The 26795-nt window shown below is 36.3% G+C and overlaps 2 protein-coding genes across 3 annotated transcripts; both read right to left on the reverse strand.

The window, feature by feature from the left end:
- Positions 1 to 635: 635 nt before the first annotated feature.
- Positions 636 to 7910, reverse strand: LOC120086337 (calponin-like domain protein). 2 transcript variants are annotated; one of them, XM_039042942.2, is made up of 9 exons: positions 7718 to 7889; positions 7509 to 7613; positions 4413 to 7351; positions 4144 to 4302; positions 3853 to 4032; positions 3238 to 3432; positions 2731 to 2829; positions 1999 to 2595; positions 636 to 1875 (listed from the first exon to the last, which is right to left on the reverse strand). In XM_039042942.2, exons 3-9 carry the CDS (start codon positions 7296 to 7298, stop codon positions 1546 to 1548), a joined length of 4446 nt encoding a protein of 1481 aa, XP_038898870.2. In that variant the 5' UTR covers positions 7299 to 7351; positions 7509 to 7613; positions 7718 to 7889; the 3' UTR covers positions 636 to 1545. The 2 variants fall into 2 exon arrangements, with proteins under 2 accessions (XP_038898870.2, XP_038898868.2); XM_039042940.2 differs by having other exon boundaries at positions 7509 to 7910.
- Positions 7911 to 11271: 3361 nt separating this feature from the next.
- LOC150034109 (Chlorophyll A-B binding family protein) lies at positions 11272 to 26382 on the reverse strand. The gene is made up of 6 exons (XM_090317293.1): positions 26140 to 26382; positions 25901 to 26067; positions 18207 to 18353; positions 13920 to 14052; positions 13272 to 13364; positions 11272 to 11767 (listed from the first exon to the last, which is right to left on the reverse strand). Exons 1-6 carry the CDS (start codon positions 26338 to 26340, stop codon positions 11465 to 11467), a joined length of 1044 nt encoding a protein of 347 aa, XP_090173419.1. The 5' UTR covers positions 26341 to 26382; the 3' UTR covers positions 11272 to 11464.
- Positions 26383 to 26795: the final 413 nt, after the last annotated feature.

Here is a 26795-nt window from a genome sequence, read left to right on the forward strand (position 1 = left end):
AGCACTTAATCTACGTAGAAGAATGCTTTCCACAACCTATGAAAAGAACTGAAGAAAGGATTTGTATTGTACCATCATCCCCATTATATACCAATTCTGGATTTATGTCAACGATACAAAACCAATAGCCAATAGCTTATTGAAGAAAAATTAACTAGCTTGGTATAAAGTTTAATGAATTTTATGCTTGTATTATTTATGCAATTGTTTTTGAGAAATTGGAAAAGTGGAGAATTTAGTCAAAAATGATGTCCGGGCGCGTGGATAGTGTTATTTGGAGCAATTATAAATTGGGTTTAGCTACTATTCTAAAATGAGCACTTTAACAGTACTCACACTTCACACCGTGCAACCCATAGGGTTTGACACTCGTCTCCAGATCTGGCATCTTTACGCAGGCCAGCCGTACCAGGTCCCCCAACCAAGGCTGTCTTACTTTTGTTATTTCTTCAAGTACACATATAATTTCAAAATATGGCATAGTAGGCACAATTTTTTTTCGAAAGAAAAAAATAAAAACAAGTTTTACTTGTATTAAAATAGATGGTTGAATAAGTAAATATTCGATAAATCTTTACCTTATTGTTTTGAGGAGGTTATGATTTAATTAGATAAAAGATTAAGGATAAACAGAATTTTAGAGGAAAAGAAGAATCAATCAATAATAATAATTAAAAAAAAATGTAGAAAGGCAGCTTGGTTAGAGAAAGAAAAAGAAAGATGGAAATAAAATTAGGGTTTAGGATAGGATAAGGGAAGAGGGATGATATTGATAACATATAATCTGAAGCGTTGACCATAGTTGTGGGTGGTAATAGTGAGATCCATTAGGCGGCAATAGGCATTGGTAGGGGCACCAATAAACGCCGTCGTACAGAAGACAGATGATGGCATAGAAGCGGTGGGGACACCATGATTCTGGTTCCTGATAGCTACAATGTCAGTGAGGGCCCCTATGTACGGACTCACACAGCAGAAGCATATGCCCCACACCACCCATCCTCTACTACTCATCCTCATCTGTTCCTATTCCTATTCCTATTCCTATTCCTATTCCTATTCTACTCTCCCAATGGAATCTCCCTCTCTTTTCTTTCTTTCTCCACAGCCCCAACCCCAAGAATGCAATCCACCCTAATTAAACACTCTCCTAATCATAGTGGTGAATTTACCAAACCAAAAGCTGACCTCCAACGACTCTTTCATTTCTTCCTCTGCTTCGGATCTCGCAGCTTACCCATCAACAAATTAAAATAAAATGTCATGTAATGCTTAATGGGAAAAGCCTCAAACCTCGCCTTTCTTCCTTTTTTTTTTGGTTAATTTAAAGGAACTTCAACTTGTAAGTTGGGGAGATGAATTTGAATCCTGAGAAAGGAACCAAAGAATTAGCCTACCATTATCTCTCTCTCTCTCTCTCTATATTCTATGGGAATGTCCCAATCCGAACGTCTATCTCTCTTCCCTTGCCAACTAATTGTGTGTCACTCTATAACTATATAAAATTGAATTGCATTCTAAATTTAGAAGTCGAACCAAAAAGATCTAGTAGAGAAGCCGTTGTTGTCCGACGAAGAACAGCGCAAAAACAAAGACGATTGTCAGAAGAACCCACATCCACGGTTGCATCCTCCTCTTACCCCGATTTCGAAGTGGAGGAGGAATGGACTTTGTCTTGCTCTGCTTTGTGTACTGCGACACTTTTTGAGGCCTCTTCACTGCCATCCCCTGTTTACCTGTGTTTTCAGACTCCTCCTTTGAAGATTCTGAAGGGGTCTCGGTGACTAAACCAGATTCCCTTTCATCCCAACCATTTCCACCTTCCGTCTCAGCTGCCATCTTCCTTTCCTTCTTTTTTGCTCTCTTCTCCCTTAGCTGTGCACGACAAACACATCTTAGCTGTCAAAATGTAATTCATACCAAAAAAAAAAAAAAAAAAAGAAGAAAACCACAATATTCATCCATGCAAATTAAATATATACATGCACCCACCAATACCTTCTCTCTCTCTTCTGCCTCTTTTCGTGCTTTGATTACCGCCCTGGCCTGGGCTTTCTCAGCATTTCTTTTTTTCCTCTCCAACGCCTCTTTGGCTTTGGCCTTCTCTTCCAACTTACGTTGCTCCTTCAACTTCATTGCTTCCTCCTCCTTTCTCAACTCTTCTGCTTTCACCGCCAGCTCCTCTTCCTCTCTTGTTCGCTTAATCTCCTCCGGTCGCGGTGCCTCTTCTACTTCATTCTCGCTAGAGATATTTCTAGGGTCATTCACTAAGCCCAGAACTATTTCAGGCTTCTTTCTTTTTGTCATTTGATTCTTCGTTCCTGCTACTTTGGTCTCTGATTTGTCATTATCTCTCGCATCATCAGCGGGTATCAGTTTTTCAGATTCCTGCGTTGTTGAAACCGTTGAAAGAGAATTGTCCCTCACTGATCCCTCCTCCTTAACAATAAGATTCAGTACTTGCGGCTCTTCATTGGGGCCAAGAGAGCGGCCATCCAATGTCTTTAGTCGCCTCAGGGTACTCCTCGTGTTGCTCTTAATATATTCTTCCCTGAACTCAGCATTTGTGTTCCATAGTTCCATCATGCGCTCCACCTAAAATATTAATCAGTCAGAGCATGAAGACAACTAAGACACCCGAAATGAAAGCAAATCAGAAATAGCAACGCCAACTCAATAACAACAAGTATGCTGATCATGTCAACAAATAGAAGGCAAGAATAAAGTAACCTGATTAACACAAAAATGTTGCAGTTTCTCTAGATCTCGACTTGACGCTATTTCATTGGCTTCTTTTGCCTCATCCCGATACTTCCAGCAGTATTTATTCTGCAGCCAAAGGTCAAATTTCAACCTGAGTGACAATATTTAAAGGATCCATACTGGTGGAGAATCGCCAACGGAAATTAACATAAAATGATACATGTGTACAATTGCAACATAATCGATTTGAGCTAAAATAGCCCCACAGGCCAGGCCCCACACCTTGCAATTTTTCAACCGAGACTGAAGAATTCAAAACAAAAATGGAAAACAAAAAAAACATCTGATCTATACTCACAAAACTAAAATAGATCGTTGGGAACTATCTTCCCAAGAGATGTCAACATCTTCCATTCTCATGTCATGAAAGAAAAAGACCCTGGCCCTCATACCTTCAACACTTATTTTACACAGTGCCTTCTAAATGCTTACCACAAGTAGATTGCATTATGAGCAAAAATTACGAGTACAGACCTTCTCATATAATTGCTTCCTCATACTCTGTAAATTAGCATATGCTTCTTGACGAATCTTATCTGCTGCTTTAAACTGGGATTGCAATTCGCCCAGCTTTATGCTCTCATCATTATATTTCTTCTTAGCGGCCTTTATAGCTGATTCGGCTTTCAAAACATTGTCTCTCAGCAAATCCATCTCCTTTCTTAATAGCTGTGGAGTACAATTAATAAGATTATCATGTGAATATGCATTTTTAAAACAAAATTGATGCATTGTCTAAATTAATAAGACTAATGCTCAAACTGCAATAGAGAGATGCAATGAACAAAAGAACCTAAGGATCAAGAGGTGAACCCAGGAATCTCAACTAGGTTGACATCCCCCATAGCACCCTCATCATATCCAAACAAGCTACCTAACTGAAGATGAATCTAATAAATATCAAATACTTACGTTTAATAAATATCATACGCATACACATTTTTAAAACAAAATTTAAGATGAATTGACCGAAACTTATGCTGCATCGCAAGTACTTGAAACCATATTTAGATAAGCAGGGTATTATATATTTCATAAATGGATGCAAATGGCATAGAAGGTACAAAAGTATCAAACTCTAGATCATACCTTAAGGCGCTCTTCAATCTGGTCTTTCTGGTCCAATGCCTGTTGAAGCTCATCCTGCTTACCCATAGTTGATGAAAGCTGTTCCCGCAGCTGCTTCAATTGCTTGATTTCACGAATTAATTGTTTTTCTTCTTTTAGTGGCAGTGTTTCATGCTCTATCGTATGTTCAATGTTGCGTATCTACACACATTGAAGCATGATGTCACAGAATGTTGTAATAAAAGATAAATTCAGGGGCACGAGCATGCACATCTGCACACATATTTAACTAGAAGATGAATGCGTGCTTACCCTGCCATCAATATCCTCAACAGACATGGCATTCTTCACTTTTGTTATCACTGATTGAACAGAGTCTATCTCCAGCCTTTTTGACTTGAGTAAGTCTCTTGCAGCTCTTCCTTCCGACACTGCTGCTTCAAGATCATCACTCAACACTTTCCACGCAGCCTGGTCAGATAACCATTTGTGCTATGAAAGATGTATATATGAATATGTACACACACAAATGCACACACATACAGTAAACTTTGAAACAATAGATTAATGATCATAATTACCCTCATTGTCTGTATTTGAACCCGAATGGCATCTCGATCCTTGGTCTTCCAATCAACTTCTGTCTGAGCACGCTTAATCTGCTCTCTGATATTTTTGTCATCAAATCTAGGTACCTTAACCAAAAAGTTAAACGGTCTTGTTCCTGCCTCAGCCCCTACATTTTGCCCCATTAAAGTATCACCAGAACCTCCTTCTGGAGAAATAGGTGAAGGTTCATTCTGGCAACCCTCATGAATGACCCTAGTTTCTTCTGTTGCCGGTTTGTCATCCGTTTCAGAGACAACATCAGACATTGAGTTCAGATTCCTTTCATCGTTTACTATAGAACCCTTGAGAACTTCAGTTTTTGACACACTGCAATCATCGCCATATATATTTCTGCTACCACCTTCTATGGAGGATGGAATCTTGATGCCGTCTCCGGATTTCTCATTAGCAGTTGGACTTGAGCTACTTCCGTTATCATGCAATTCTGAGTCTGTTGCAACAGTAGAACTTAGTTGAATTACAGAAGATTTATCGACACCATTAGAAACTTCAGGAACAGAGGAACCTCTCTCTTGACATTCGATTGACGAACAATCATTACTATGGAAAGTTGCTTGGTGATCTATTTCGACGTGACCATTCTCACACTTGGTTTCAAAATTAGAGTTACCAAGAAAACCAACCTCATGATTTTCACCAACTTCTTTATCCGGTTGGCCAACATCACCAGCAGAAGCCACAATTTCAGACATTTTACAATCCTCAACATCAAGATCGGATCTCACTATTGGATCACTAGGGCAATTCGTAGAGGCCCGTTCCCTTATTTCAATTGAAGTATTTCCTATCACAACAGCAGATACTGCTGAGTCAATGCTTTCCACTGGGGCAGTGTCCTTGGTGATTAATTGACTGCCAGCAACAAAGTTATCACCTGAAAAAATTCTAGATTCGTCGAATGCAGTGGGCACCTCATCTCCATTTCCAGAGACCATACCTTCCAAAACTTCAACCTTGAGACATTCCTCCACTTTAGGATGAGACGCCATTTCTGAATTATCTTCTAGTTCCAACACATGATTCACCTCTTGTTCATCATTCACAGTAATCTCATTTATTGGATCACTAATAAGCATCCTAGGAGATAATCTATGAGTTTCAACAGTAGCAATATCACAATCTACAGAGCCAGACGAGGATTCATTGTGGTTATGGAAGCTGGTCCTGTTAGCTACAGTGTCTTTGTCATCAATAGTTTCCAAGGGGTCATCTTGATCCATACTAGTTGGCAAGCCATCTTCCGTGCTAATGGAGATGGGACCATTTATGTCTTCTGAACTGACCAGTGGACTAGGAGCTGCTGCCAAATGCTGCTCCACGTCCACTTTGTTTTCTTCTGATGGCTCTAAAACAGAAACTTCACTGTTTAAACTTTCTTGTTCCTCACCAACAACCTGGTAATGTTCACCATCCTGATTAATTGAAAATTGAGTTCTCTTAGAGTTCTCTTCATTCAAGACAACCCCTGATGTACGTTCCCCCTTAACGTCTTCCACTGAATCATCAGAATAATCTAGGTCAGATTTAGCAGCATGCATACTTATAATTTGAGATTCTCCCATACCTCCCACAGGGTCGCTTGTCACAGCTTCATCTACCATCTCATCAACCTTCTCTTTGCTATTTACACAATGGCAGTCCGCAGCCTCCAAACTTGCATCTTCTGATTCTTGAATCCCTTCCTCTCTTTTGAAAGATTCCATCTCAGTTTCTTCGCTGCCATTATGTATGGTATCGGACAATTCATTGATAGCCACTGTTTCATTATACTCAGGAATTACTTCACCTTCTTGCTCACGCTTTTCCACGGTGGCAGAAGATTTGATGGCATCCACTACTTCATTTTGCCCCTGAAGCTCAATGTCTTCAACCTCCCGTGAAGACTCCACCTCAATTTCTGACCTAGGATTTGCCTCGGTATCAGAAGAGGCTTTCATTACGCCAGTTTCCTCGTGATTCTGATTGTCATCTGCCTTGGGAGAAGACTCCACCTCAATTTCTTCCCTAGGGTTTGACCGAGTATCAGAAAACTTGATTGCAACTGTTCCATTTTCCTTGTGAATCTGGATGCCATCTGCCTCCTGAGAAGACTCCGCCTCAATGTTCATCACATGATTTGTCTCGGTATCAGAAGACTTCATGATTTCCACAATTCCGTTATCCTCATGATTTTGAATATCTTCCGCCATTTGGGAAGACTCCACCTCTATTTCACCACAACAATTTGCATCGGTGTTAGAAGATACAGAGGGAGAAATTATTTGATTTTCCTCCTGAATCCGATTGTCTTCAAATTTTGGAGGAGACTGTATCCCATGGATTTCACCAGAATTTGTCTCTGCAGCAAAAGATTCGTTGATAGTCTGGTCCTCCAGGATTCGAGCGTCTTCCACCGTTTGAGAAGAATCCAGTCCAGGTTCCGCTTCATCCACCTTGGCGTCAAAAGATGGAAGGACATCGGCCACTCTGATGTCATCCTGAATAGCGTCACTCTCTTTCACATGCTCAGAAAATTCGAATTGGGAATCCTTCAATGCATCAGAGACGAAAATTGATTCAGGTTTCGTACCGACGTCAGTATTCAATTCCCGATTACGAATCTCAACCTCCGTATCAACATTCTGAGAACACTTGGGTTGCCCATTAAGATCGGAAGTAGCAGCATCGGAGGAGGTAACGAAAACGTAAGAAGCATCGGTATCATCCTTAGGAATGGGAGAAGGAGAGTGAAGGGATGGTGCATTGCAAGGTTTAGGCAAATTGTGATAGGTACTCATATCCAAGGCACACTTCTCGTTAACCTCAGGTATGTCGGCGAGCAAATCCATGTCAGCCATGATTTAGAATCAAAGAAGTAAAAACTCCGAAAGGCAATCACAGAGGGAGATTGCTGATCAAATGGGAATTCAGAAACATGAACATAAAAGGAGTCTCAGAAAGGAGGGTGAGAAAGAAGAGTGTGGAAAGTGCAAAAGCGATTAAAAGTGAGAGAGTAAGGGAATGTTAAAAAGTGCAAGATCTCAAAAAGACGAAGGAGAATGAGTTACCAGAAGCAGAAGCGGAGGAGCGAGTTGAATTTGGCAGATCGAGTAGAGACGATCATCGAGTAGGAGACGTGAATGTGGGAGATTTGCAGATGCAGATCTTGAGAACTGGGGGAGACAACACAGGGGAGACCACACTTGTTATAATAATAATAATAATAATAATAATAATAATAATAAAAGGAAAAATTAAAATAAAAGGAGGGAGAGACGCAGAATCGTAGATGAAACTGAAACAAACAGCTGGCCAAGGGAAGAGGAGGAGGAGGAAGAAGAAGAAGAATAACAAGAAGAGAGAGACTGGTCTCTTCTCTACTTGCTATTCTAATATTATTTCAAATCTACTTTTCAAAAAATATTTTTTTTTCCCAAAAAAGCAAATTCAAATTATCAAATCAACTCGCCAAAAGATTTACTTGACAAACATGTTTGTTTTGTTTTACTGAAAATTAAAATAACCATTTTTTTTTTTTTTTAAAAAAGAATCTTCCATGCTTTAATTTGATATTATTGAATTTGAATTTTTTTAATGGTGTAATTTTCTAAATTACATGTCCTGCTATTTACAATAACATGGGCCACGTTAGTGTCGGCTATTCTCTCATCTTTTCATTATTATTATAATATTCATTTAGCTGAACAGAAGAAAAGAAAACAGTCAATAAATGATAAGATTAAATCCAAGTTTATAAAATATACGTAAAGCTTCTTTTTACGCACGGAATAGCTGTATTTTGTAATTTAACGAATATTAATTAAGTTTTCCAAATTTTATGAGTAATTTTTTCAATTATTTTTAAATTCTACTAAATTACAGAACTTCATCTTTTATTATGTCACTAATTGTTCATTTACCAAGTGACTTCACAGCAACAAAATAATTAGTATGAAGTCCAATTTTATTCTTCCGTTAATGCTTTATTAAATGAAGTCCAATTTTATTTAATGATAGGTCATCAATCATTTAGATATTCAATTTTTTTTTCAAAAGTATTAGATTAAATATGTGAGAAAAAAATTCTGACTTCGAAATTGATAGTATTATTGATAGTCCAAACACTATGACAATTGAGTTATGCTCATTTCGGTAAAAACCATATATCATTGCCATAAAAAAATATTAAATTTATTTTATCTAATCTATTTAGTTATACCATTGTAAGATCACATTCAGGTTCCGAATATTTATTTCTCCAACGTAATTTTAGTTGACGAAAACCATTTTAGGAGTATTGAAAAGCTGCCTAATATTCAAGTCTCCTACGTAATTTGGGTTGGTGCTTTTCCCTCTTTATTTTACAAAAGGATGAAATAAAATGTACGTCAAAAGAATCAACCGACATATTCTCTAAGGCATGGTGGGGGAGCTTGTTGAGTTTGGTTTTATAAGAAAAACATAAACGTATTAAAATAGACTAATTGAATATAGTTAGGGCTAATATAGTCCACAATGACGTACAATGTCAACCTTTCAAATCTATCAGATTTCATTAGCTCATATTATCTCTCATGGAGCAGCGTTTATGCAAATTTGCTTTTCGATAAAGAAACTCACCTAATCCAATTTTTTTTTGGTTAATAATAAAAGATTAAATTATAAATTTGGTTCGCTAAAATCTAATCTCTATAATTTTAAAAAATTGAATATGATATTTATGGTTTGATATAAAAGCTCATAAATAGTACCTATAATACATATTTATGAAAAAATGAAAATTGTAGAGGATATATAGAACTTCAAAATTACAAAAAATTCCATTTGCAGAAGAAAAAGGATTTAAAATTTGAGTTGTTTCTAGAATATCCCAAAACACGAGAAAAATTAATGTAAAATGGGAGAAAAGGTAATTGATTGCATGAATAATCTTTAGTGGGGATGATGATAAAACGAACAGAAAATGGAAGAATGCGGTTGTAGATTCAAGAAGTGGACGGGTCTTATCTTAATGGCGCAAATATTGCCGCAGATTTTAACAGAAGATGGGAACAAAACACAAACACAACACGTCACAAGCTAAGTTAGTTTTGAAGAGTTTCGAGATAACATATCTTTTTAAAGAGCGATGGGGATCACAGATAGTTTTGATCGCTTAAAAAACAATGCAAAGAAAGATTTGAATAACGTGGAGATTTGGTCATTGGGAGTGTCGGTGGGGTGGGAAATAATGGGATTATTCAAACTCCAAAATCTGAATATACCGTCTTAATCCTAATCTAAAATCTAATACAGAAATAAATAACAAAGCTGTTTTTTTCTTTTGTTTGGAAAACCAATTCCAACTCCAACAAATGAATGTTGACAAAACTAGGTGAGAGAAAAAAAAAAAAAAAAAAACTAGGGAACGCGTAACGTGGGGTGGACTTTTATTTCCTTTCACGGAAACTTTTAAAACTCTACCGCAATGGCAATGCTGTTTCTATAAATATTATAATCACCATACCCGCACACCACGTCCAATCTATTCTATAATCTACCTTCCCAATAATATAACTCATAACAACTGCTTCCTACTCTCAAATCTCAAAATAACTCCAATAATTTATCCACTAAATATAAATTTGAGATATTTCCATCTTTTACATTCAATGGCGGACAACTCTTACGACCCAGTTCAAGTCTATCGTGAAATGGAAAAATAAGATGAAGAAGCAGAGGACCACGTTGAAGCATGGGTTGGCTCGCATGCAGATTGAGGTCCCAATTGGCTGGATCCAATCCATATACAAAAGTTGACCTAGAAGCCTGAGGAGGGCTTGTCAACATTCTTAAAAAAAGTATAAGCGTAATGGACAGCAACCATATATGGTTTCCCACAACTTTACAACACTCCTTTCCTAATTATTCACTCTTCATCATTTTGTGGGGACCTGTGGCTGTGACCACTGGAGGGATTACTATACTCATTCCTTAAAAAGCTGGAATACCAGTAGACCTACACTTGGCTCCATTTCAACCCAACAAATCCTTCTCGAAGTTGTATGAAAATAATGCCAAATTGAAATGCTTTAACAAGTAAGAAAGGCCAGGGGATGTCATGAATATCACAATACAACGGCAAGAGGGCCTCAACCGATACAAATGGGAAGGAAGGAACCGGGTTGGGAATGGGTTACATTACTAGGCTCGCCTCACCTTCACCAGAAGGTCCGGCACCCTACAAAATGCATCCTGACCTATCCCTTCGGTTCCATAATCCCTTTGAACTATTGAAATTACCAACTAAAACGAGAGAATAAAATCATGTGGAATAATCATGTTTGTCATACTCCCCAAGTCCTCCAGTCACAAAGAGGGCACTGCGTTCCTCTTCCTTCCAGAAATGTCACAGGATTAGTTGTGTACTGGTAATAAATTTGGCTAAGAAGCTAACTTGTAACTACAGGTTCGTAAGCACTGATCATGGATCTGACAGAAATTCCTACAACTATTCCCACTTATACCTCCATATGATAACTAATCAATGGCCTTTTTACTTGAACATTGATCTTTAAAATTTTGGTTAAATTACAAGTTTAGTTCCTAAGCTTCCAATGTAGTATCTAATAAATTTCTAAACTTTTAATTTTGTGTCTAATAAGATTCTAAGTTTTCAACTTGCCTTTGATCTATTCAGTTTTTAAAACATTCACAAAAATGTCCTATTGTACACAAATTTCAATGAAGTTGAATAGCCTATTTGATATTTTTAAAGTTCAGAAACCTGATCTAAACTTATAATTTTACCTTTAATTTTCAACCTGATCTAAAATTTGATTTTGAAACAAATTTAATCAAAGCATAAGCTTCTCAAAGATGCTTGGGATAATAAATAGATGTAATGACCACACCAACAAGTATTAATTTATCGAGCAACAAGCTCCCGTCTAGAACACCCATGATAGATTGTCCATCCCTTATGAACACCATACAGATTTGACGACATTATACTTTGCACTCCAGGTTCCGATTATTAACTACTTTATGAAGAGTTTAGAAGGGAAAGAAAGTTATTGTGGAAAGGATCTGAAATGTGTTCAAGAAGGTTTTGGACTGGTCCCTTACCCGTCAAAGCAGCTTGACTGTAAAACCCTAGCCAGGCAACCATGGCTAAACGTCCATTTTTAATCTCTTTTACTTTTAGTTCCTCAAAGGCTGCAGCATCCTTGGACAGATTCAAAGGATCAAACAACACACCACCTGGATAATTTATATCCCCCGGCAGAAATATTCCCAGAGGTTCCAGTGCCTCAATGCCACAATATCTTGCATATTCGGGTCCAACCTATTTACATTTTACATTTTAACTTACATCATACGGATGTAAGAACAATCAGACATAATAGTTTAATAAGCTCTCTTAACAATAAACTATCTAATTCTTCAACATCTTTAGTTAGTAACACTCTTTCTAAGAGTACTATTAACACAACAGATGGGATCATCAAAAGGTCAGTTTTTATGGAGGAAAATGGGGGGTCGGAGAAGTTTTAGTCGTTATGACTTGGAGTTCAATTTTCCAAATGTTAATGGAATGAAAAGGCTTCTGACGAGGCCCTTGATGAAGATTTTTTACAAAGCTCTTTGTTCTATTTTTCAAGAAAACAAAATTAATTCACCTTTAAAGAAGCAGTCAGATAATTCTTCATCTCCCCCTCTCATCAACACATTAGATTAAAAGGGAAAACTTTTTTCCTTTCTAAAGAATTGTAGCATTAAATCTATGAGATTATATCTGTGACCATGGATTTTGGCCTTTGGTTTCGTTCTCTACTTGGAATAAAATTGTCATTGGCTGATGTTTTTTCTTTTGCTCTTCGGTTTTTAGTTTTTGGGTGAAGTTGCTGCTTCTTCTCATTTTCTTTGCAGTTAACTTACACTGATAGAGCTTTTGGTAGTTCGGCCTTTCGGTGCTCATGCATTTCTCCACGGCAGTTGCTGCTTTTCTTCCTTTTCTGGTGTGATGTATCAAGCTGGTTGGTGTGGTTTCTATTTGCTTCAGTGGTTTGAGGAGCTTCCCATTGATGTTTTAGCGTTTGTTTGAAAGTTCTCTACGAGTGTTGGCACTTTGATCTTCTAGTTTTGCATTTTTTGTGGATTGTTGGCTGTTCTTTAGTACCTCATTCTTGTTTGGCTTGTTATTTCTTTTCAGGTTCTTGTAATCCCTTTTCCTTTTTCTTTGGGCATTATGCTTTTCCTTTCGCCCCCATTTGGTGGTTTATATCTTTGAACTTTTTTTTTCACAAAAAGTTTCTCTTTTTTCCAAAAGGAAAATTTTAATCCCAAATTCTTAAACAAGCTTATCAAGGGGCCAATGCTCGTTGTAGAAACTGTAAGGGGAACCAAACCACTTGTGTTTTGGTGGCAATGGGTGAAATTTGATTGAGGTTAACCAACTCAACTTAACACAGGTTTAAACCCAGAACAAGATACGTTATAATGTCACACTTTCCTAACCATTTAGGGCATGTCTAGGAATGATTTTGAAATTATTTAAATCATCTTTTTCATCTTCAAAATCACTACAAAAAATATCTTTAATAATTCAAAATTAATCTAATATTTGATTCCACACTTGTAAACACAATTTTAATACTATCAAAATTGATTTTAATCAATAAAAGCATGTATTTGGAATTTGAATAGATTTCGAATACGAAAAAAATGATTTTAGCAATTTCAAAATCACTCCCAAATATGTCATTTATGTCATTAATTAAAATGCCCAAAAGATACGACAAAAAGAAAATGTCAGAAGGCAGAAAATAAGATTGTTTGACATAGATTACCATCAAAATAGCTTGGCAAATTGCAATGACAACCACTCCTTGGCTTCCAGCTAAATGAAGCCCTGGTATTCCAAGATAGTCCAGTGTATCTCCCTGGTGGAAAGAGAACACAAACAGTTACATGAAAAAGAGCCAGTTACAACTCCGGGAAAGTTATAATTAATGAATGAGGATTGAGGAATTACACACACCCATGGAGATTGTCGATGATGGGAATATGATTCAATTTTCCTCAAATACATGGGAGAATCATCTATTTATAGGGAATATTGCACAACAGATAGTAACAATGAAATTAACCTATATTAACCACTATTTCTCTCTACATCACAAAGTAACGAAAGAGTGAATGAAATTAGAAGGCAGCAACCAAACTCAAGCTTACCACCGCACTGAAAGATATGAAGTCATAATTCCTTATTATTTTATTTCATTAATAAAGGCAGACATGAAAACAAGACTTTGAAATAAAACATGATTGGCCAGAAGCAGTTAGATAAACAACAATTTGAGAGTGGTTAGAAATATAACCAGACAAAAGGGTATAAATATAGAAACAAAACATAAACAAAACATGCAGACACACGAGAAAGATTCTATGTAATAAATCTCCAAAAAAAATGGTTGACCAAGAGCTGGAAAACAAACCTTAAGTTTTGAATACCCCACTCGCCACCAGATGGGTTCAGTAAAATGAAAAGCTCCAAAAATATCTAAGATCTCTGGAACTAAAGCACCCAAGGATGCTAACATAGCCCAACGAGCATGCAGTATTTCAAAGCTGAAATACGATAGAGTGGTTAAATGAATTATTGATGGAAGTTTCAAAAAGAAAAAAATAAAACTAAAAGAAATATATACATTCAATAAGAGTTGCTTATCGAAGATAATTTAGGACTGCAAAGTTATATTGCATATGGAATAGCTCAAATATCTTCAAAGTTGAATAGCAAGCTAAGCAATATGCAAGTTTTGTACCATAGCTAAGCTAACAAATATGTGGATATTTGTTCGGGGATCATTTTAAGATGATGTCTCTATTATATCGTGCAGGATCATTTTGTTACTCTCACAGCTTATCTGCATTGATAATCATCATTATGTCATCCCTTTGTCTACCGGCCAATTCACAAGTCAAATAATCAAATTCTCTAATGATATGAACTAATACATCTCCTAATGTAATAGGTTTGGAATAGTTGGGTAAAATCAAGTTAATTTTGGTTAATCCTTGATTAATTACATTTTAATTACCAATTTAGGTTTAACCTTTTCTAGTTATCCTTTTAGGACTCTTGTATTTCTCTATAAATAGAGAGAGCCTCTTTGTATTAGATGATCTTCTCATCAATAAAAAAGACTTTGGTTTGGATTCTTGAATATTTCTCTCCTTTGAATGCTTATGCTACATCAATTTGGTATTAGAGCATCCGTCTGGGCCAACATTGACTGCTGCCGATAGAAGTCCGGGAAACTAGGGAGTTTTGTGGGTTGTGCTCCTTGCGAACAACACACACCTAACTAGGTGGAACCCTTTAAATTCAAGAAGATTGAGAAGAAGTTTGAAAAATCATCCAAGAATCGAATTTTATGGAAGATCTAATGGATTTTGGGACAAAAATTATCATTTGTGCTATGAAGAACGACCAAGAAAGATCAAAATGTGTTCGAAAAAATTCAAGAATCGGTCCTACAACAATTATGATGAAGAAGCCTATTCAAGAACACCCAATTTTTACATCAATCCTGAAGTATTGGAAGAAATGAAGAAGGGAACCAAGAAAATCTAACGTTTGTTGAGAAAAATGACTTAAAATGTGGAGCGACTTTCAGAACATTTGCAAGAACTTAAGAAAGAGTTAATTCTCAAAAATCACTGTGAAGAAGAAAGCGATAAAGAAAAATTGTGGAACCCACAAAACCTCAAGCACGGAAGAAAACATGTTCGAAATTCTACAAGCAAAAATCGCCGACAACAAAATTGGAGCAACCAAACTACCGACATTGAGCGAAGAAGAAAAAATAAACATAGTTGAAGAAGCATGAGAAGGAAGATAAGTTTGACCCTATCCATTGCACAACTTGAACGGAACAAAGAGGAATGACTGATTGATGAAATCAGAGATCATGATGTTGAAGATGAAGGTAGAAACCCATGGGCACTCTGATTCGAAAAAGTTTAAAGATCTAGTTCCAGTCGACTACGAAACAATGCGGGAGATCAAATGTCTCAAATTAGAATTTTTTGGGTTTTTAGCCGGTGAAGTTGAATCGGAAAATTTTGGGTTTTTCGTCGGTGGCACCATAGCCTATGATCCATTTGGTAGATGATGTAAGAAGACATTTCGTATTACCTGTCTTGGCAATGGTGGCAATAGGATTTGATGAAGAAGATACCTGCAAGGATCCTTGGAATACTTGAAATTTAGCAAAGTCGTCGACAAAGATGATAACAAACTTCTCAGCCATATCATTGGTGGAAGCTATTTGAGCATGTTGAGATCATTGAGTCTTATACAACAACTTTCGACAATCATGTTTCATATGTCTTGGCTTACGAAAATAGTGACAGATGATCTCCTGAGAATCTGATCTTCGATTATCATAACTAGGCTTCTGAAAATTGGTAGTCATCCTTAAAGTATCGCGGGAGTTATTATTATTCTTATTCATAAGAGCACTATTAGGTTGAGAAACAGGCGAACTGGATTTAGAACTCTCAATACAAAGAACAGGACTGAAGGCTTCCTCTAATGACAAAATTTCAAAATAAAAAAGAATCTGTGTTTTAACCATTTCAAACTCAAGTAAAAGTCCATTCAAAACTATCATAAACGCCATCTTTTCTCGCTGAGCTTGTTGAACTTTGATATCGGGACTAAACGACAATATTAAAGCAAGTTCAACAGCTGTCTTCTTAAGTCTCATAAAGTAACTTGTAACAGATTCTACATTTTGTTGAGCTCGAAATAATTGCATACAGACATCAAACATTCTATGAACGTATTCTTTTCCAGAATATAGAAATTCTAAGAATTCTAAGAGTTCTTTCACAAAATCACAATGATCTACCAAACCAACAACCTCACTTTCAATAGAATTCTTAATCTGAAGATAAAGTCGAGCATCATCATGAAGCCAAGCCTTTTTTTTTTTTTTTTTCATCTTTTGATGGCTATTCAGTCACATGATCATCCATATCTGTACTAAGCAAATAAAATTGAATCGTCCGACGCTAATCATAGTAATTCAATCCATTTAACTTGTGTTCAGTTATCTTCGATGCTAGGGGAATTACATTAGATACTATCATATGCTTCACTTCATCCATTATAAGCTAAAAAACAGTTTGTAGATCTCACAAGTGGAAAGAACAGACCAGAATCGAAATCAAAGCTGAACCAAAAGAACAAAACAGCTCCAAATTGAACAACATAGCAACAAACCCTAAGCACAAAAGGGTATTTTTTTCCAAATAGTTCACAACCGAGATGGAACCAAATGCACAAAACAATCAGAAAAGATGTGCCGAGAAGAACCCAACTGATGGAACGTGGAGAAGTGGTCCCACTCGCTCCTACGCGCCGGCACATGGCGACGGAGTAGAATCAGAGTGGTGCGCGTGAGCTTCATGCACGGACGTTTCTAGCAACTGACGACAGCATACTTGATTGGACGGCGACAGCGCTTCTCCTAGGATGGGTGGTGTAGACAAACGACCACTCAAACTTGATGAATCAAATCAAACCCTCACCTTGTGAGAAGCGTAAACCCTAATATAGCCATCGAACGAAAATTCTAATCCCTAGACTGCTCTGATACCATATACTCAATAGTCTTAGAAAGAATAATTATCTTATTCAATTAATCAGGTTGAAGATACACACACACATATATATATGCCAACTAAGAAACCCTAATCTAGGAGATAAAAAATTACAATAAAGGACAACTAATTATAATTACAATATAAATACATATTCTAAAAAAGCAAACTTGGCCAAACCAAAAACTCCTATAAGGATGGAAGACGAAGGAAGCCTCATGGTTCCTAGAAGAAATCGTCTAGAGCCAATTGACACCAAATTTGCAATCGTGCATGAGAGAGGAGACAATGAAGCTGCTTTGGAGAAATCTTTGCGAGGAGAACGTCTTCGAAATTTTTTTCCGGATTTTCCGTTTCTAACCCGACTCGAAAAACACAAAACCAGACCCAACCCAAATTTCCCAATTCTCCCAGACATCTTCTCTTTCTCAAACCGACCCATATTCCTTTTGCCAAACCGGTCAATTACTCCACCATGGCCCATTTACTTCCACTCAAATCTGCATTCCAGCCCATACCCAAATCTACTGAAATGCAAAAACCCCACCCCAATTGGTTCTTCAAACTTGCAAAGTGGGCTTTTCTAAATTTTCTAAGGAGTATGCTTATGTTTTACTAGCAATGGATTTGGATGTTGGTCCGAGGTTTTTGCAAAGTGGCATGACGATGCAATTTGGATGTTGTTGGTTTTGATTGTTCAGAGATATTTTTGTGTGAGTGGCTTACTTTTTTTATTTTTACCTTCATTTTCGTTTTAAAACTCGAGGATGAGTTTTTTTCTTGGGAGGGATAGAATATGATGTGTAATAGGTTTGGGAAAGTTTGGTAAAATCAAGTTAATCTTGGTTAATCCTTGATTAATTACATTTTAATTATCAATTTAGTTTTAACCTCTTTTAGTTATCCTTTTAGGACTCTTGTATTTCTCCATAAATAGAGAGTCTTCTTGTATTAGATGATATTCTCATTAATAAAAGACTTCAATTTGAATTCTTGAAAATTTCTCTCCTTTGAATACTTAGGCTACATCATCTACATATGATTCCAGATATTGGGTAAAAAAAGGAATTGCTGAAAAAAGAAAATAGGCTAAAAGAAGCATAATATACTTGAAGTACTTCTGAAAAGCCACAGGATCCTCACTCAAACCTGCAATATCAAATCCATAATCACCAGGCAGTTCACCTGTTAGATATTTTGGATAATCATATGGTAGTGGACCAAGCCACCGAGGACGCTCTTCTCCATACCATGAGCTGCAATTATTCACCAATAGAATAGCATTTACAACATGATACAATTGGATTCAGATGTACAATAGGTTTCTAATTTACTTGGCCGTTAAACATTCATAGTTAGAAAAACAATAATTCATAATACCACATCCAATACAATGTAAATTAGTACGAGCAAAAGATCACAGCCATGTACTCAATTTCAAGAGTAAAAGGAAATTAAGTGAAATAAATATTTAAGAAATACTACTGGCCCAGTTCTACAATGAAACTTTAAAAATTAAAGAGAGATCCAAAAATTGAATTGGAATAGTCTAATTAGAAGAAGAATTATGGTAGCAAACATTCTACAGTGGTCAATCGAAGCCCTTATAAATAAAAGAGAATTTTAAAAAGAATAAGTTCAAGTCATGATGGCCACCTATAGAATGTAAATATCCTACAAGCTTCCTTGGCAACCAAATATAGTAGAGCCAGGTGGTTGTCCCATGAGAATAGTCAAAATGTGTGCATGTTGGTCTAAACTAAACATTCAAAAATATTAAAAAAAAAGAGAATAATACTTTTTGGTCCCTAGGTTTTTTACTCTAGTTTCTATTTGGTCCCTCGGTTTTAAAATGTTATACATTTAGCCCTTAAGTTTTGAGTTTTGTTTCAATGTAGTCCTTGAGTTTCAAAATGTTACAATTTTGGTCCTTAAGTTTCAAGATTTTACATTTTTAACCAATTTTTCATTAAATACTTATTTTCATTGACATCAATTTTTATTAATTAACTAAAAATAATTATGAAGTGGAATTTTAAATTTAATTTTAAAAGTGATAAAAATAGTGAAACTTAATTAATTAAATTCTTTTAACGATTTTTAATTTATTAACATAAATTAACTCTAAAGAGGGAAAGTGAGTCTTTAGTGAAAAATCGAGGTTAAAAGTGTAAATTCTAAAAGATAGGGACCAAATTGAAGCAAAACGCAAATGTTAAGGATAAAATTGTAGCATTTTGAAACCTAAGGACTAAATTGAAACCAAACTCGAAACTTAAGTACTAAATGTGTAGCACTTTGAAACCCATGGACTAAATAGAAACTAGACTCAAAATCTAGGGACCAAAAAGTTGTTTTTCCTAAAAAGAAATAACAAACATTTTTACTTTTGTTAACTAAATGTTGTTAGTTTGTTTTACTTAGTCTAAGTTAGGCTCCTCATTCTGTTATGAGTTGGCTAGACATTTGGCGATATCCATGTTTGTTGTATGGCACTTTCATCATAATAATAGAAAGTTAGTTTACAAAACTTCCTTCACCCGAATGTGGTGTCAGACCAGTGCTTGTCTATAGCATGTTCTCACCATAGTAGTTCCAACTTGAAGAGATACGAGTATCCAGATATTTACTCCTAGAATTCTAAGAATATTCAAGAAAAATCTTGTACAACGACAACTAAACCTTACACAATTGCAAAAAACTATTTGGTGGATGACACCTCCAACAATCCCTTTCACATCCACCGTTCTGACAATCTAAATTTGGTGCTTGTTTCTCAGTCGACTAACTGGAGAACTTCATTTCCTGGAGCCTAGCCACAAGATAGCACTTTCCAATTTGACAGTTGTTTTTTTTTTTTTTTCTTTTTCCTTTTTTTCTTTTTGATAAGAAACAAATTTCATTGATGTATGGAATTTACAAAAGAAGGGCCACAAACCCAAACCAAAGGAGTTACAAAAGATTTTTTCAATTGGTCAAAAGAGAGGATGGAGAATAAAAACTATAGAAAGATGTACATTTGCAACAAGTAATAGCAAGAAATTTAATATGATAAAAAAACCAATCAAAAGTGTTTCCCTTATTTTTTTTCCCTCCTTTTTTTTGGATAAGAAATTATTTCATTGATTGAATGAAATGTCCAAAGATGTACAAAATGATAGCCTATTCATGGGATATACAAAATATGTTTCCGATATGCAACAAAGAAAGTGCAAGACATATGTCTAAGGATATTCAAAATATACAAAATATGTTTCCAAGTTTTTGGCAGATCATTCCATACAAGACATATGTCTCAATTGGAATGCATTTATTTCTTCGATTTAATTAGAGCTTTCATGCTTGTATGTCTTAATCTTTATAATGTATTTTGTTATGAACTATAAGCCCTTTTAGAGATTTATTATGTATTGGAATACGATGAGAATGTTAAGATCGTGTCAACCTAGCTGAGATAGCCCAATGCATCTACTAATCCATAGCTTTATTTGAGTTGTATTCTTCTATTGTTTCCTTGTACTCAGAGCATTTATCTCTTTTCATTATATCCATGAAAAGTTTGTTTCCATTTTAAAAAAAATGCAACAAGGAAAGAAAAACTAGGACTTCTAATAGCATGTAAGTTTTTACACCAAAAGATTCCATTGATATTTATATCAACTAAATTAAGGATTTTCTCTAAAGATTTGGTTTCCTTGAAATGTTTTAGCATTTTTCTCAGCCCAAATCTTCCACAAAACCACGGAAATAAAGTTAACCCATAGGTGTTCTTTAGTAGCTTTGAATGGCTAGTCCATCAGCCACATCCTTAGCCAACCCTGTGTGCTAGATGGGGGGTTGTGCACCAATGAAAAGCTTCAAACAAATCAGCCCAAATAGAAACGACGAAGGAGCATTTGAAGAAGAGGTACATTTGAGACTCAAAACCTCGTTGGCAAATCAAGCAACAAGAGGGAGAGAGATCCAAGGACAGCAGTTTTGCAGACTCTCCATGGCATTGATACGAGTGGTAAACTTCCCAAAGGAGGAACTTAGGGGACGTTTGAGGCGCTGAGTTGGTTATTATAGTCAGTGATTATTATAGTATATGGGTTATAATAGTTTGTAGGTTATAATAGTCTATGCTTGGGGTGCATGCTATTTTAACTAGGTAGGAAATAATAAACACTGTAACAAAAGGGGAAAGAGATGATGAGTAGGAAATAGTAAACGCTATAACAAAGTGGGATTTGAAATAGTAAAACGATAGTTAATTGTAGGTTCCAATCGTTGGAAACATCAACTATTACAATTGGAGCCTTTCTAGCCCACTCCACGCACTTGAAGTTGGGGGCCCAAACAACCCTTTAATCCTTCTAGGGTAAGGGAGCTTCCAAATCTCTCAGAGGAGATCTTTGGATACATAGTTGGATTTATTGATAGCATCTTGCATGTCCATTAAAGAAATGATCCTTTGGTAAATGTGTGCATCCACAACAACATCATTGTAGTATCCTAGATTCTCATTATTAAATGAGACAGCAGCTAGTGTTACCCACCTACATTCAGCTCAAGAAATATGGAAGATTCTCAAAGAAGAATGCCCTTCAAAGTTTTCCACTTTGATGGGAATTGGTGACTCTTACATGGAAGCAGATGTTGGTGAGTACATAATTTGCTGAATTGAAAATTATCAGTCAGGAGAGCAGTAGTTAAATTATAGCCCTAGCAACATTTATTTGAAGAGTGTATGTGGAGGCACAAAGGCATTTACTGATATTTACAAGCTGGAGTATGTTCTGGACTTTTGGGTCAAGACAATTTCATTGTTTATTTTTTTAAAAGGAAACAAAACTTTTCATTGATATAAGGAAAAGAAATTACATAGAGATGGATCAGGAGATGCACTCAGGCATCTCAACTAGGTTGACACCCCCTTAGCACCCTCATCATATCCAAATAATGAAACCAAATATAAGATGTCTAAGTCCGAGCGGACAAACAAAAAGAAACTGACACAGCATCCAAGAAGGCAATACAAAATACAGCAAGCAAACCTAAAACAACTAAATCCGTACATCAAATGAAAGCTAATTACAATACAAACATTATCAAGCTTGCATAAAAAACAAACCCCAGTTTAAATTGATATCTTGCACGGTATATTCTTCAAAATATTTGGAGAGGGAACACCAAGAGTCAGCCTTGCTGCCTCAAATCTGTCCTGCCAAACCTTGCTTTGACAGCATCGTTCTTGAGTAATTTAGGGCCTGACTTCAGCAATGGACCCATCAAAATATGCACTACATTGTCTCTGGAAGGACTTTCCAAAAACCCAGCTTGTGCCAGAGGTCCGAAATAAATTCTGCCAACAATTGACAGCATAGAAACACTAAAAAAATAGATGTTGGGATTCATTTGCTGCGAAACAGAAATGACAGATTGTAGGAGACAAGCATTGAGTTGGGAGTTTCCTTTGTAGGACCTCTGAACAATTCAAAGCACCAAAAATCATTATCCAGATTGTTATGTTAACTCAACGCGGACTCTTAGTCTTCCAAATTGCTTTTTCCAAACCTCTCTCTAAAGGAGATGAGATTTTTAGGTGATTAAACAAGGATTTAACCAAGAAGATTCCCCTGTTTCTACTGACCAAGAGCGTGTATCTGGTTTATCCAACACCTTTTCCCCCACTAACATCCCAATTAAATTCTGAAATTCGATTAATTCATCATCCTTTAGGAGTCTTCAGAAAAAGACTGACCATGAAAGGTGTGTGGTGTCCCAATGATCTGCTACAGTCCCTTGCGGATTAAGAGCAACCTTGAATAACTTGGGGAATAGCACATTCAATGGCAACTTATCAACCCAAGGGGGTCCAACCAAAATCTGATTCGAAAACCATTGCCCAGCTTATATTTTGCTAGTGCTTCTACTTTCGCCCAAGTTCTTGAAATATTGATCCATGGACGTCTAAGGTTTAGGCTGACTTTTCCAAATGTGTGCCTATTAAACAAGTCATTCCCATGTATGCTTCTAATGACTTGGTGCCAAAGTGAATTTTCTTCATTAAAGTACCTCCATCCCCATTTGGTTAAGTGTGCCAAATTCTTCATTTCTAATCCACCAAGACCCAATCCTCCATCTTTTTTATTCCGAAAGACTACCTCCCATTTAATCAAATGGTTTATATTCCCTCTTTTGTGTCCCTCCCAACATTCTATTGAATTTACTACCTTTTCCGACATAAGAAAAGAGGACATGTAATACATGGGGAGATTAGAAAAGACGGACTTACAAAGTGTTGCTCTTCCCCCACTTGATAAATTATATCTTCTCCACTTGTCTAGCTTGATTTGTATTTTTTTCTATGACCGGCTGCCAAAAGGACATTTTTTTCAGATACATAAAGAGCAGAATCTCAACTTTGCCATTTAACCTGGCAGCTGCTGTGATGGTCACTTAATGCTAATTGATTTGCATGTTTAGGATGCTTTTCATCTAGACATGAAGGTCAATTTGATAAATAGGACATCCATTTAGCTTTCTAAATGCGATAGGCGGTTAAACATTCAGGATTATGTAAGGCCCCTAGTATAGAAATAGTAGGACTTTTAGGAGAATATTGGTATTGGTATTAGTAAGGGTATAAGAGTAATTAGATAGGAAGTTAGTTAGTGAATATGGCTATAAATAGAAGGAGTGGAGTGGTAGGAGGGTGTGAAGAATTTGGTGGGAATTTCTTTTAAGGAATTTAGGAGAGACTAACCCTCTCAAAAGGCTAGGGTTTATCCTGTTATTTTGTTCGTGAGTTTATAGCATATTTCAATACATCTTCCTATATTTCTATAATTGAATTGCCTTTGAGTTCATCCTATATTCTTGAGTACTGTTCTTGTTAGGAGGGTCCTAACAGATTACAAGTTACCTCTTGTGAGTAATCAATGATTGAGTAAGCAAATTAGGAAAAAACTCAACACAACCTGCGTTGGATACTTCGTTCCACTGATACTTCACTCTGTTTGATCACTTTCAAACTTTAGTTTCGTGCACTTTTAATTTTCAAACACTTTTCTTTTACAATTAAAGCACTCACAAACCAATCACCCCCCCCCCCCCCCCTTCCGGTTACCTAAAGAATAAGCATTTTAATCGAGAAATTGACTGACTCTCTGTGGATCAATCCATTATAATTTTTTACACTAATACTACGGAGTTAGAGTAGGAAGAAAACATTATTTGATTGGATCTAAGGCCTCGACAACCTTTGGTCCATCAACTATACAACTATATTGGTCAGACAAATTTACAACCAATGCAACTATTCGAGTTTTGAATACTCTAATCCTTTTGTCATAAGCAATATTTTACTTTAGAATATGATTTTCCAAGAAAGTTTACTTCCTCTTCTTTCTTAACCACTCAGTATCCTCTGTAGCACAACATACATGGTAATACAGCCTTCCATCCTTTTTCTTCCTTTTTTTCTTTTTTTTTTGTCATATCCGCATGTGCCCAAGCCAGCTTGCACGTGCTTACACTAATCTCACAGGACAACCTGTCTAACCCTACAACAATTGGGTGTCAAAGAAACACGTAAGATTATTAAATCCTGCATAGGATGTTACTGTTCTTTGTTAAGACATACATTTAAAGCCTTCAATCCTTAACACCATCATCCTATATATGAAGTTTTCTATTTCACTTATGCGTTCGGCATATAAGATATAACCAAGTAGTGGACCTACAACACTTTACAAACAAGTACTTGTTTGCAAAATTATCATCTAAATCAAGAGCCCTTATGAAGTTTAAACTCTCCATCCTCTGCAGAAGTCCAAAAGAAGGACATCAAGAATAACACAGTGAAGAAAGCCTTTACTAACCTTAAATTTATAGAAAATTTGTGAGAAAACCTTTAAGATGAATCAGATCCCTCTCAAGTGGCATAACGGAGTCCAATGGTGGCAGCAGTTAACCACAGATTTAGCATTAAGGATTGGAGGAGAGCGAGGAAGATGAATGGAGAGAATGATGCAAATAGGAGCAAATCTGAAGGCGATGGTGGAGGCTTGGCCAGAATGGCGTGGGGATTGAGGAGGCTGTGATGGAGTACGTACCTTCAGGCAAAAGCAAGTATGGGAACAGCATCCAGACTCTTAATCCAAGCACATCACCAGCAATGAATCGCTAAGTTTAATTGTCAGCTAGTTGGTAAAGAATGGTGCAACAAAGGTAACTTTCAGGTACTTGTTATTGTGTGCTACAAATTCAATACCTGATTCAAACAAATACTGGATAGTTGCCTCTGCGGCTACTAGTCACATTGTTCCAACAGATCAAGTTTCCATGAAAATGAAATCAGTAGATAATGTCTCGATTGCACTGCCTAGAACAGCCTCTAGTTTGTGCATTTTAATGAACTTTGAGCTTAAGGCTATTCTGTGCATGCCTGGAGCAAGTTCAAAATGATTCCAATAAGTTGTTTAACCAGGAACTCTTTGGTTTCTATGATCTTCTTTAACAATCATTGTCTTGGGCCATGATCTACTCACTTTGAACATGACTGATAATACCATACAGCTTGAAGTCCTATATGTTCTAGATAGATCTTAATTCAACGTGCATGTAATTATTAAAATCTGAGTAGTTCAACTTGGCATTAGCGTCACCAAATCACGCGTGCGTCGTCAGACCAATTTTCAACGGTGTAAACGACCGACCAGTTTAACCGAAAATGTAGCAGGTTTAATAATACGGTGAACAGGGCGATAATAGTTAAGATAGAAGGATTTGGGCACCAATAATAAGCTTACCCGATTACCTATCTTTTCTAGCCTCCTCGGCAAGAACCTTGAACTTCGAAGAGTTGGCTATGGCAGATTTTTTCTTCTTTTCCAATTGTCTCTGGAGCGACTCTCCAAGTGGGCTATTGGCGATGGCTTTCACCGCCGTGAAAGGAATTGCGGAGAATATCAGAACCCCTGCAAGCTAAAGCAAGATGAAAACAAGGACTCAGAAATCAGCTAAAGTTGGATACAGCTAGCTTGTTTTCTTACGAACCTCCTGCCAGGAAGCTCTGCAAGTGGAACGATGAGGGATGGAGTGGCCGTTCCGAAGATTAAGGGTTGGGGTCCGCGAACGGAGTCGCTGGAGAGAACTTCCGTAGAATGAGGCGGAGGAAGACGAAATCGCAGGCGTATGTGGCTGAACTAGCGCCATTGCCATCTCTGATAATGGAGTGATCACTGAGCGAAAACGCATCAGACACCACCTTTTTAAGACGTTTTTTTCTTTTCAAATTGCAAAAAGAAAATAAAAATAAATAAATAATTATTTCTTAATGGGAATCGACGTAAGTATACAAAAAATCAAGTTTCTTTTACATTTTTACATTTTTCAATATTTTATCTGATAATCAGTTATTTTCGGCATCCTCATTTCCCGCATTTTTCTCTCTCCTTCAAAAACAGTGAATTTTCTCTTCTTCCTTCTTTGCTTGTTTTTCATTTGGTATATAATTTCATTTGATTATAGTTAATTACTTAATATTAATTTAACAAAATTAATATAAATATTTATTTTAATAAATCAATAATAATATATTAACATATTTACTTAATTTATTTTTATAATAAAAATTTATTAAATGAATGTAATTAATTTTTTACATAAATAAATAATTAATTAACTAACAATATCTTAAATATATTTAATTA

Source organism: Benincasa hispida, chromosome 9 (assembly GCF_027475165.1).
Source record: "Benincasa hispida cultivar pf3 chromosome 9, pf3_genome.v1.1, whole genome shotgun sequence".
NCBI lineage: Eukaryota > Viridiplantae > Streptophyta > Magnoliopsida > Cucurbitales > Cucurbitaceae > Benincasa > Benincasa hispida.